This window comes from Ciona intestinalis, chromosome 3, assembly GCF_000224145.3.
Source record: "Ciona intestinalis chromosome 3, KH, whole genome shotgun sequence".
In the NCBI taxonomy this organism is placed as follows: Eukaryota; Metazoa; Chordata; class Ascidiacea; order Phlebobranchia; family Cionidae; genus Ciona; species Ciona intestinalis.
The window spans coordinates 4,450,243-4,462,603 of NC_020168.2; the positions used below are offsets into that span (position 1 = coordinate 4,450,243).

The 12,361-nt window shown below is 35.0% G+C and overlaps 2 protein-coding genes and 1 non-coding gene across 8 annotated transcripts in view; all 3 read left to right on the forward strand.

Moving 5' to 3' along the window:
* The window catches only part of LOC100177157 (ubiquitin carboxyl-terminal hydrolase 7), a gene marked incomplete in the record, with an annotated part of 11,933 nt that extends 11,555 nt beyond the window's left edge, over positions 1–378 (forward strand). The window contains 1 exon segment of the mRNA XM_004225796.4: positions 7–378.
* Positions 379–589: 211 nt separating this feature from the next.
* The window catches only part of LOC100179495 (helicase SWR1), a 29,849-nt gene continuing 18,077 nt past the window's right edge, over positions 590–12,361 (forward strand). For 2 of the 6 annotated variants that reach the window (XM_009859749.3, XM_018811186.2), the window contains exons 1-29: positions 590–622; positions 793–1,076; positions 1,484–1,896; positions 2,042–2,115; positions 2,187–2,273; positions 2,448–2,607; positions 2,779–2,892; positions 3,092–3,232; positions 3,438–3,621; positions 3,832–3,912; positions 3,977–4,161; positions 4,379–4,453; positions 4,813–4,944; positions 5,234–5,344; positions 5,754–5,904; positions 6,457–6,575; positions 6,766–6,879; positions 7,237–7,414; positions 7,871–7,995; positions 8,410–8,532; positions 9,068–9,238; positions 9,475–9,555; positions 9,611–9,747; positions 9,944–10,130; positions 10,595–10,731; positions 11,025–11,118; positions 11,457–11,525; positions 11,696–11,753; positions 12,107–12,217. In XM_009859749.3, coding sequence (XP_009858051.1) covers positions 1,561–1,896; positions 2,042–2,115; positions 2,187–2,273; positions 2,448–2,607; positions 2,779–2,892; positions 3,092–3,232; positions 3,438–3,621; positions 3,832–3,912; positions 3,977–4,161; positions 4,379–4,453; positions 4,813–4,944; positions 5,234–5,344; positions 5,754–5,904; positions 6,457–6,575; positions 6,766–6,879; positions 7,237–7,414; positions 7,871–7,995; positions 8,410–8,532; positions 9,068–9,238; positions 9,475–9,555; positions 9,611–9,747; positions 9,944–10,130; positions 10,595–10,731; positions 11,025–11,118; positions 11,457–11,525; positions 11,696–11,753; positions 12,107–12,217 — 3,535 coding nt within the window. In that variant the 5' untranslated portion in view covers positions 590–622; positions 793–1,076; positions 1,484–1,560. Of the gene's footprint in view, positions 623–730; positions 1,077–1,483; positions 1,897–2,041; positions 2,116–2,186; positions 2,274–2,447; positions 2,608–2,778; positions 2,893–3,091; positions 3,233–3,437; positions 3,622–3,831; positions 3,913–3,976; positions 4,162–4,378; positions 4,454–4,812; positions 4,945–5,233; positions 5,345–5,753; positions 5,905–6,456; positions 6,576–6,765; positions 6,880–7,236; positions 7,415–7,870; positions 7,996–8,409; positions 8,533–9,067; positions 9,239–9,474; positions 9,556–9,610; positions 9,748–9,943; positions 10,131–10,594; positions 10,732–11,024; positions 11,119–11,456; positions 11,526–11,695; positions 11,754–12,106; positions 12,218–12,361 lie in introns of those variants that run through there. The other 4 variants (XM_018811183.2, XM_018811184.2, XM_018811185.2 and 1 more) reach the window with 4 other exon arrangements.
* mir4030 (microRNA 4030) lies at positions 8,921–8,972 on the forward strand. The gene has a single exon (NR_034423.1). It is a non-coding gene; the product is annotated as a microRNA 4030 (primary transcript).

Here is a 12,361-nt window from a genome sequence, read left to right on the forward strand (position 1 = left end):
AGCCAGCTGAGGAGGTATTGCTTAAACGTGACTTCATGTTCGTTGTAAAATTGTAACCAACTGTTTGTAATTGCGTTTTTTGGACTTTGAAATTCATCAGATCGAGGCATTTACCACCAAGCTTCACTGTAAACTGATAGCTGCTTAGTTGATAATCCAGGTTAAACATATGAACCAATGAAAGTACGACATGCAACGATTTTTATTTGCTTTATTTAAATTAGTCATTTTGCGCTGTCACCGCGCTTGCATGTGAAATATGTTGTCTGAATATTTTGACTATGTTAATATCTGTTTGCACCGAAAAGAATGTTGTGCATAATCACCCAATTTTAGCGCGAAGTGGAAGTTGCTATTAAATTTGTTAATGTGAGTTTACTCTTTGGATTCGTGTAAATAGAAAAAGAATTAGTTTTCTGTTTTGTTTAAGCATAATTGCAGCGTAAAAAACAGAGGCGAACGATTAATCCTGGCGGCAGCGTGGAAAACGGATAAGGGACGTGTTAATAAAACATCAAACATGTGGAAATTTGTGATATAAACTCCGATACCTAGAAATTGCGTCACTTTTGCAGGGTCGCATGATTGACAGAGAATGTACGAGTCATTGCACGTGGTCGCCGTAAGTTATTATCATAGAAATCTTAAAAAGAGGACTCCCTTTCACATCACACTTATAAAAGAGCATATTTTACGAATTTTAAATTTACGGTAGTTAACTTGATAGCAATAGGTTAAAAATATCCAACTGTTACAACATTATCTGCACGCCTATATTACTTTTGTGCTCAGAAGGTCAAACGGATTTGAGGACAAAGAAAATACAAGACCGCGTGTTCACGAAAAAGGTTGTCGTGCGCATGCGCAGTAGAATTTTTGATCCGCGATTCTCAGAGTCGGGTTTGGCGCTCTTTTCGTTGCGATCGTGGTGAATGGTTGAGTCGAATTTTGTCATGATTTTTCTATTTTTGTAAATAAAATATGGTTTCGTAAGGTCAACCAAAGCCTTGCCATTTGTTTGGAACATCGTCTATTGTTTGATGGTTTGCTAAAAAAGAGATATTTTATGGATACAGGTACGTGGTTCTTATTTTTCACACTTGACCGGTTTCGTAGTTGCTGTTTAAATTATTACAGTGAAAAGAATTTTGTTTTTAGATTAAAATTTATACATTAGGTCCAAACAAAGTGGTTACCTTACAAATTTACTAATGTATTGTGTAATTTCTGCTTTGGCATCATTTTTTCTCAGCTATCACCGCATATCACAGTGAATGGATAAATGTTTATCGACTAAGTGTATGTTAAAGCAATATACGATTGTACTGTTGCATTAAATTAGGTGGGTTTATGTACACATGTATAGTAACAAGTTAGGTAAAGTTTTAGCGTGGGAAAAGTCCAATGCAATATCAGTGCCTGCCTCGTAATTTGGATTTTTAATTGGGGCAAAATTCTACAAGATTTATTATTTTAATTTTAGGACCAAATTTACCAATCACTGCCTCATTGGTAAAGTTCTTCAATTCCTGTCCCCTGATGCACGAATAATATGCGATAATGGTTTTGAACAACCACAATGACGGTACACCTGCTACTGATGCCTCAAATTCGCCAGTTGCCGAAAAGCGACTTGGTGCAATTGCAATCCAGGAGGAAAAAATGAAACTCTGCAGTGAGAATTACACCGAACTCGTCACAGAGTTATTTTTTCTACAGCATGGGGGCAACTATACAGAGTTCGCTCAATTTAAAAAGCGGCCGTCACAAAAATTGATCGACCATTTACGGCAAACCCCAGTGTTTCCCAATGGGGATGGTCGACACAAATCCAGTGATGCACGGAAAGCATCTACTGACAATGATAAATTAAACACCAACAAACCAGAAACAAAGGTTGGAACCTTAATTTTTTTTGTAAATATTAAAAATTTTAACCTTTAATGTGGAAATTTTTTCATTTTATAAAATTAGCCATAAACTACTTTTTTTCAGTTAAAATTAGACTTCTATTTTTTGTAAGAAGTGCCTATTTTTTCAGCAGCCAACCGTTTTATCCGTTGAAACCACACCAGCCGCAAGTTTGAGTGGAAACCGTCCCGCTTACTCTCCCAGGTTTGTAACTATTTCATTGTAACTAACTAATTTATTTAACGGAAGTATGTTCTTTTATAACTTCTCTATAGCAGGGCTCCAGCAAACCAAGGATCTGTGCAAAGTTCACCCAAATTAAATGACCCCACGCTTCCTGCTTCACCATCACTTACACAAAGGTATAACAAAAAAATCTGTACATAGAAAATGTTAAACCACCGGTTATACCCATAAAAATGACTTTCCTGGCAGCATCCAGAGATATTTGCTGTTTAATTAAATCTGAACATATTCAAAGTTGAAACCTTATCGTTTTCTAACATTTCTTTTCTCAACCATTTCATTCCTTACAGGTTAAAACGACAGTCCCGAAACACATTATCCGATGTATATGAAGACACTATCGGGTCGCAAGAGGAAATTTTGGAGCGAGCAAAGCAGGAGGCTGTCGTACAGCGTCGGGTGGCTGAACTCCGTAAACAAGGTTTATGGTCCCAACGGCGACTGCCCAAGGTTTATATTACTGAATTTATAATCTGTAATACTATATTTGACGAATGTGAATAATGGTAGATATCTCAATATGTTGGTTTTAAAGACAACAAAATTGGGTAATTTATTGCTAAGAAAGATTGCAGTTTGGTTGGCTTTGTAAAAAATATTTGTTTTTTTTTATAAATGCAGGTCCAGGAACCTCCAAGGAACAAAACACACTGGGACTACTTGCTGGAAGAGATGAGGTGGTTGGCTGCTGATTTTGCACAGGAGAGGAAATGGAAAAGAGCAGCAGCTAGAAAGGTAAGAGAATCTTAAACAAATAAAAATCAATCATTTATTAAACTATGATTATTAACTATGGAAGTATCTTGTAAAAAAAGTTCTTGTTGTGTGAATGGTCAATAAAACTTGGCCTGTCATTAATTGCAAACTAATTAAAATGTCTTGGTATCAATTTATCCTAAAAATGACATCTCACCTAACACATGCTTCATAAAAGGTTGTTCGTATGGTCACTGCTTATCATAAAGATGTAAGAGAAAAGGAGAAGAGAGTTGAACGGGAGGGCCAGCAGAAATTGAGGAGAATTGCTGCAAACATGGCAAGACAAATAAGGAATTTCTGGTCTAACATTGAAAAGGTAAAAAATATACAGCATAATTAAATAAACCCATGACTTTTTCTTGAACTGTGGGTTTAAATTTCCGTGGACAACATTTTAATATGTTAGTGCTTTCAAACAGTTCATAAATCAATAGACTTGGTGCTGCTTCTGTGCATTTTTTAAATATATTATGGACAGCAATATCACGAAGTACAATTCTGACTCAATTCATCACTTCCAGGTTGTTGAATACAAACAACGAAGTCTGTTGGACGAGAAACGACAGAAAGCCCTCGACCTTCATCTGAACTTTATTGTCGATCAAACAGCTAAATACTCGGACTGGCTTTCACAAGGATTGAACCAACCATCAGTTGAAGCTAGCCCTTCTGTTTCGAAATCCGGCTCCCAGGCTGGAAGTGATGGTAAAGAGAAGTTAAATTAATCTTGCATGCATAATTTAGTGGCATTGTTTTTTTTGAAGTGCTAAAATGTCATCAATGCTAAACCTGGGACTACTTTTTGTTTTAATTGCAACTGGTCAGTGGGTCTTGTGATTTTTTTTAAACCAACAGTAAATTGATGTTAAGAAAAAGCTGTATGTATTCAATATTGATTATGTTTAATTCTTTTAGACGACTTCCTTCCACAAGGAGCATCAAGTGATGATGAAGAGACCATCGCTGTGGAAGAGAAAGATGTCAAAGAAGAGCATGGTAAGTTGTTCTACATCTTCTTCATTTTGATCCTCTAGAGTCTAAATCTTCTTTTTGACTTCAGTGTTGGATGAAATTGCCTTGCTGCAGAAAGAAAGCGAGATCCCATTCGAGGACCTACTATCCCAACTTCCTCCTGATATTGTGCAGAATGTTGGAGCCCCTCTTATAGATGCTAGTAAGGATGAGGACCTGCCAGAGACCAAGAAAGAAGGGGAGCAAATAATTGAAGAAACTCTAAAAGAAGAGGTGATAAAAACTGAAATTCAGCTAATGTGTAAAAAAAAAACTAAAACAAAAAAATGTACGAGTGTGATTACTTGTAATTATATTTCCTTATCACTTTACCAACAAAGCTGTGCAGTGCTCTTTTGGTCCTTCAAGAGGAATACATAAATATTCAGTGAAATAAGTTAACAGCTCTGTGCAGTAACTGCGAAATTATTTAACTGAAAACATTTTATAGAGCCCCAAACCACCAGAAGCTACTGAAGAAAGCAAACCTTCACCTGAAAAAGAAGATCCTACCCCTCAAAATGAGGTAAGTAATGATGTATTCCTGCATACAAAGAGACAAAGGATGATTTACAGACGGGACGTAATTCTGATCGCAATGAAATCAATGTCTGTCTGATGTCTCTAATTCTATTTAGATTTTTTGAAAACGTTTTATATTACAACAATATTTGGGATCAGGATAGTGTAGCTTGTTTTTGATAAGGTCACATTTCAACTCTTAATAAAGAAATCCTGCAAATACAAATTTACGTATTCTAGTATTTTTTAAAAATATAGCTGTCTATTTCTGATGAATTATAGCAACTCTATTCTAAGACCCAAAGAGTTGCTTAGTTAGGATTGCATTGAAACTATCTTACTAGTTCCATCACTTATGTTAAGGAGGCTTTATCATCTGATGATGAATCAAACAAACCAACTCCAATCTCATTACGAAGATCAGCGAGAAAGAGGCAGGGAGATCAGGACACAGAGGATGAAGATGCTAAAAGAAGAAAAACTGAAGACAACCAGGTTTGAAATTGCTTTTTCAACATTATTCTTTGTGTGCAATTCAATATAGATATAGTATGTTTTGTCAAGTGACCATAAAATGGGCTCAAGACTTTATGTAAAGCTCTGTTTATTTAACATAATTTGTAAAAATATTATCTTGTACAATTTAGATTTAAAAAAAACAAAACATTTTGTTACAATGAGTACAAGCGGTTTTTATGTTTGTTTTTTACTATGTTTGTTATTAACTAGTTCTTTTAGTTTTCCACGATATAATGTGATTAGTAAACTTGTTTGTTTAATATAGGACGTTGAGTTTGATGGAGAAGATGAATCTTCCTCGGATGATGAGAGGACATTGAAGGAACAAGAACAAACTGAGGATGTTGATCATGATAAAGAGATTGCTGATCTTCAGGTGAGCATCTTCGCTCTTCCATAAACTTCCCATCTCTTTGCCTGCCAGGATTCATTATTTCTTGCATGGTCATTAATGGGAGAATATTAAGGATTCAACATACACTCCTTATATGCTGATATGTGCTATGAGGAGATACAATGAATCTACATAAGTAGTATTGAATGTAGGGTCTGTTATCAAGTCTCTTGTGCAATAGCTCAAAAGCTTACAGCGCACAGAGTTTTCGCTGTAGATTTTGAGTGTATCTTAAGGTTAAGTTTTATAATTAAGTTTGAAACCTTGAAATATTTGAAATACCTTTCAATGCCAAAATTAGGCTAAGTTTTATAACAAACTACAAAACATTCGAAACTGCAATTTTGTGCTAAAAAGCTTTCTAGACAATTTATTGAATTTTTTATTACAGGCAGAAAATGAGCTTCCTATTGAAGAGTTAATGAAGATGTACCAAGGATATGGGGAAGGTGGTGAAGAAGATGCAGAAGATGAACCAGTGGAGGAAAAGGAGACAGTGGAACCGGAACCGGAACCAGATGCAAAAGAAGGATCCGACTTAGGTATTGCAATTCAAGCCATATTTTATTTCTTAATTGTTCGGCTTTTAAGGATGAAATTTGTTTAGAAATGCTTTGTATGCACAGTATACTGCTTTACCTAGTAGCAAGTAGCGGCAGAAAGCATACAAATCTATAAAGATTATCAACGAAAGTGGTTATTTTTTGGGATTACTTTGACCCAATCACCCATGTTATAAGTTATTGCACTCAATGCCATTTGTTTATATTATCGAACCATTCATACATGATGGTGAGATGCAACTTATGGCAAGATTAAACATCTTTTTACCATCCTTGCATAGCTTACCATGCATTACAAGGTTCCATGCATAGAAACATTACAAACTGCTGTAAACTAAACAATACTGCACCATGACCCATGTTTTACATTTAATGTAAAGGATCTTAATCCTGTCACACAATACTGATGTGTAATTCCCTAGATTTTTGACATTAAACTAGTGCCCTGAAATGCAGCGCACAGCTTTAGAACAGAGAATAAATGAACCAAATTTGGAAATAGCATTTTAAAGTTTATTTGCATTATTTCAGGCGAAAGCAGTGATGAAGAAGCTGGTGAGAATGATAATGATGAGGAGGAAGAGACGCATGAGGAGATTGGGATGGATTATCTTCTTAAAGCGGATCTTGGTAACAAAGAGAAAGAGAAGGTAAGTGGGTTTGTCCTATTTTAAACAATTTCCTCATTGTTTTGTATTACTGTTTACATTTGTTAATTGGAGAAAAAAAAATTCAGCCTGCCTAAATGCAGGTAGTTGAATGAAGTTTAGCAGGAATTATGTTAGAATTGTAAAGTGTATTGTATTATGTTTAAATAACATGCATGCATTAACCATACAGGATGGTGAAGCAGACGCATCTAAAGTTGAATCAAGTCCCAACAAAGAAATCACTGATGTTGCTGCTGAAGCCATGAGTTTGCAACCTACCGGCCACACCTTGGCCACAACACAGGTTGGTATTTTGCCTTCAATATTCCCCCCCTACCCTGTCAACACTTACACTGGTTGCCATTATCATGTCATCCAGTGTTGATCAACGCAGGAAAATTAAACTTTGTGATTTCCGTATCTGACCGCATAGTGCGTAACAGACCTCGTAGCACAAATACATTGATTTTTCTATTAAATCTTGTAAATTTTATCAAATTGTTTGAATCCAACACTTTTTAGTTTTTTTTTTTCGTTAGATAATAATGAATGTAAGACTGTCAGATTTTATCTTTTTAGGATTTTTTGTTTTTAATAGGTGTTGGTTTTAGTGTAGGGACCTTAGTAGGCGCTTACCTATTCTAAGCAACTTATATCACAGGTGGTAACTCCAGTTCCAGGTTTACTCAAACATACCCTCCGTGAGTACCAGCATATTGGGTTAGATTGGTTGGTTACCATGTATGTGAAACGTCTCAATGGAATCCTTGCTGATGAGATGGGGTTGGGTAAAACCATTCAAACAATTGCTTTGCTGGCTCATCTGGCTTGTGATAAAGGTAAATGACGTTGTTTGAAGTTTATTATTGAGATGTCTTCAGTTGGTGTGCATGTTAGTTGCATACTGACCAGTGCTATCATCTCAAACAGTGTAACTGTTCATCTTTACTACCATTGTGTTATATGTAATGCAGTGGAATAAATGGTGCAGGACACAGAACTGATAAATACATATTTACAAAATGGTTGACACCAAAATTATTATTAAAATAATTCTACAACTCTAAACTAAAGGGTCTTAAAAAGAAAAACTTTAACTTTTTAGATTTTTAAAAATATAGCTGTCTTTAACAAAACTTCAAATACTGTATTTCCCCTTTTTAAAATAACAATCCGCCCGGTACCGTTCGTATATTAGCATATCAGCACTATTGTGTGAAACAGTGTGGATTTTTAACAAATGTTTGACAATAATCTATTTAAAAGCATTTTTTCTTATCCCAAATATGTTCCAGGTGTTTGGGGTCCTCACTTAATAGTTGTTCCAACCAGTGTGATGCTTAACTGGGAGATGGAATTCAAAAAGTGGTGTCCCGGTTTTAAGATCCTAACATATTACGGCTCACAGAAAGAGAGAAAGGTGAGTGGTATATAGAATGAACAAACATCTAAGCAAGCTCTTACATAAAAGCGAGATAATTTAAACTATATGAAAACTGCGTCCCATAAACTAAGTTTAATGGCCGGAAAGGTAATTTAAAAATCTCTGTTGCATAGATATTTTAATTTTTATTGGACAAGTATGACGCATCACATGGTATCTACGATCTGCGCTACCATCGCAGTTTGTTCGTGTGAGTGGTGCAAGATAAATATCAGCTCCTGGCATCGTTAGGCACCAGGTGTCGCTGTTGAGCGCTTGCTGGTTGCCTTAGTGGACGCTGAGACAATTGTTTAAAAACAAGAATACATTTAGCTACAATACTTCGTTATACAGTCATGTAGTTATTATAATATATAAAGCAATATATTAAATCTCTTTGTTACATCACAGTTGAAACGAACAGGATGGACGAAAAGTAACGCCTTCCATGTTTGCATCACTTCATATAAACTTGTTCTTCAAGATCATACAAGTTTTAGACGGAAGAAGTGGAGGTACTTGATCTTAGATGAGGTGAGGGATGGAATATTGTAAATACTAATATTAGGGGTGGGCAGACTAATTTATCACTGTTAAGTTTTGGTTAAACACTAGACTGGGGTATAATCTGTAATATTTCTGTATATGCAGTAGTTTGGTCCTAAAATTATCCTCTGAGCATAGGATTTATATTAGTTATGAGGGTTTCTGTTGAACATTAGCTAAATAAGTGATTAATTAGAATACAAGCCCTTTTTGTCAATGTTTGTGGTAATAAATGGTTCCTTTGGTTTGCCCACCCATGTGTTTATATATTTGATCTATGGTTTATGATGAGACATTTGCTACACGAATACAAACTTGTGTGTTAGCATCAACTAGGTCGCTGAAACCTGTCAGAACAAACTGAAGCAGTTGGTGCAAAGTGCAACTTTGATAGTGTGTAACTCTCCACGCTATCAGATGTGCTCTTACACGCTCGCTGCTTACTTTCAACTTATGAAGAAAAATACTTCGGAACAAAAATATGTATACAAGAACTTGTTAAAGTGAGATTATTTTGAACTAGGCTCAGAATATAAAGAACTTCAAGTCACAGAGATGGCAAACACTTCTTAACTTCAACTCTCAACGCCGTCTCTTACTTACTGGTACCCCACTTCAAAATAACTTGATGGAGTTGTGGTCCCTTATGCATTTTTTGATGCCGCATGTGTTTCAGTCACATAGGGAGTTCAAGGTAATTCTTTGTTAGAAATTTTAAGAATAGTTTCTTTATTATGTCTTGGACTATTTTAAAAATCTGTAAATTTATACAAAAAATCTAAATATTTTATGGTTTAGTTTATAAGAATAATCCCTTTATTATGTGTTATTTTGAAAATCTGTTTAAATTCTAAAAAAATATGAATATTTTATAGTTTAGAATTTATAGTAGTATAATGCACAGTTTTACCATAATTTCCTTTTAAACAGGAATGGTTTTCAAACCCAATGACCGGTATGATTGAAGGTTCCCAAGAATTCAATGAAAAAATTGTTCGACGTCTTCATAAGGTACGTTATTCACTTAACACATAAAAATCAAATCTTACAAATAGTTTTATCACAGGTCCTGCGTCCATTCCTGCTTCGAAGAATCAAAAAAGATGTTGAAAAGCAAATGCCAAATAAATACGAGCATGTTGTTAGATGCCATCTGTCTAAGCGACAAAGGTTTCTTTATGACGACTTTATGTCCCGAGCATCGTAAGTTTACAGTACTCCAACTATGTTTTGATATTTGTATCTGATCCTCTATCTTATATATGTCGTTTTCCAAATATTCAACTATCTATATGTTGTTAGCTTTAGTACAATCTTCTGTTTAAGTACAATCTTCTGTCTTGGAACCAGGGATCCATATGTTGTTATCCATATATTTAAATCCAATCTTTTATCTTAGAACCAGGGAAACATTAGCTGGTGGTCACTTCATGAGTGTGATTAACGTACTTATGCAGTTAAGGAAGGTTTGCAATCATCCAAACTTATTTGAATCGCGACCAACTGTTTCTTCCTTCGTTACCACTCCTATGACCGTGTGCTGCCCCACCATCGTAGCCAAAGCAATGGAAAAATCTGTTTTTGAGGTAAGTTTCGCGCTATATTTGACCTAACATTCTGCTGCTGAAATTCACCTACATATTTTGTGTCATTTAATATTCCGTTTTAATTTAAAGTTTCAAACCGTATATATATATTAGATAGATTGTATCAGTCCTCATTCAAAGACATGAGATTCCTTACCAATGGAATCCTGTGTAACTTAATAGAGGAACATTGAATGCTTGTTCTCCACACAGAGTGCATTATTTAGTGGCACTGCTGAACTAATTAAACAACCAACATTTCAACAATCTAAAACTTATTTATCTTTAAAGGATTAATATGGCCTCAGATTTTAACAGAAGCTGCTATTAACCCTTTATTATCTGTCTTTAAATTATTATTAAATTAGATTTATCCTAGTTATCCATACATGGTACATAATTGTCGCTGTTATGGCCTTCCATTATAGCATAGCATATTCTATAGTCCCTATAATATTCCACAGACAGCTGATCTTGAATATTTGAACCTCTACCTTCCAAACCTATGTAAAGTTGCTTCATATAATGTTGAGGAAAGATATGCGCTCAAAACTCCAAAGAAGTTAATAGAAGAATTGGATTCGACTGAGGAAAAGAAAATGTAAGATTAGCTTCCTTGTACTTAAACTATACCAATATTAACATTTGACTTTATGCATTACAACATTTTTAAATTTAAACCAAAACGAAAAGTGGCAAATATTTTCCAAGTTTAAAAAATTCTAAACTTTAGTTTATACAAATCGAAATAAAATAATAAAAATGAATTAAAAGTGGCATGTACAAAAATATTTGTAAGTTTCCAAGATTCTAACCTTTATACAAATTTGAATTAAAATAAATCTTGTAACATGCAGTACTCCAGTAATACTGACCCTGTTCCGTGTTTTACAGCGAGCCCTTATCCCACCCTGCTAATTTAAATGATCGGATACGCTCAATGGTGTTCGAACGCCTCTTTACAAGTCCCCACCCTTTACAACAGCAGGTAACAACAACAACAATACTATATACCTTGCCTTAATTAATACACCGGTTGAATTAAGAGGAGTCCAGATGTCAAAACTTCTGTTCTCTGTCGGAACAGCCGAATAGAACAATACGTCCTTCTGCTGATCACTTATCAACAGCTACTCTACTGTTATAAGCCAGCATTGAATGGCACAATTACATAAAAACAACTTTTGTTAAAGTTTCATTTTTAAAAGAACGGTGTTATAGATTTTTAATAGAGCTATTTTATGCTATCCTAAAGGCTCAAAAATTGTGGTCATTTTAATTGACCAGAAGACATTGTTTTGTAACAAAAACCTTTTCACTCTACAGAAAAATGCGAGTTTGCTTGCCACGCGACCAGCAAGCAGGTCTGGCTCACCGACATTGCTTCAACAGAAGGTAAGATCACCTCCCATATATACCTCCTATAAATACATCTATGATGATTGATCAAACTAACTTTCATATGATTTCATGATTAATTATGATCGCTCCACTCTGAGATATCTCAGAAAAATTCCCACGATCATATCACAATTATCTACCACTAAAATGTATCTAAATTTCAGCTGACCAGTGCTACCAATGTGACCACAACAAAGTCCGTGGGCAAATCTGATACCACAGGTAGGAAATATACATGCTTATATAAACGGTATGTGTATTTCATTTGAAATATGACGCATCACATGGTATCTACGATCTGCGCTACCATCGCAGTTTGTTCGTGTGAGTGGTGCAAGATAAATATCAGCTCCTGGCATCGTTAGGCACCAGGTGTCGCTGTTGGGCGCTTGCTGTTTGCCTTAGTGGACGCTGAGACAACTGTTTTAAAATAAAAAAAAAACTTATTTTATCCACAATACTTCATTATACAGCTATGCCATATAAAGTTGACTGTAAAATTAAATTGTTTTTTTTTTTAAAGATCCAATGTACTTTATATTGAATGTTGGTTCTAAGCTTTCTATATTTAATAGACATCACCACAAGTAAAAGCAGTACCTCACAATCCATAACACTACAATACCAAACTGCACAAGGAACACGATGGGCCACAATACCTAATGGGCAGATACGTCATTTACCAGGTATGTATCTCTCTTATTACTATTATAATCATCTTACTTAAACAAATGATGAAAAAATTCAAAAGGCATAGTTCATCTGATAATATCTGATGATACATTTGAATTAAACATTCTGATGCAAATTTTACATTATCATGAACTCAA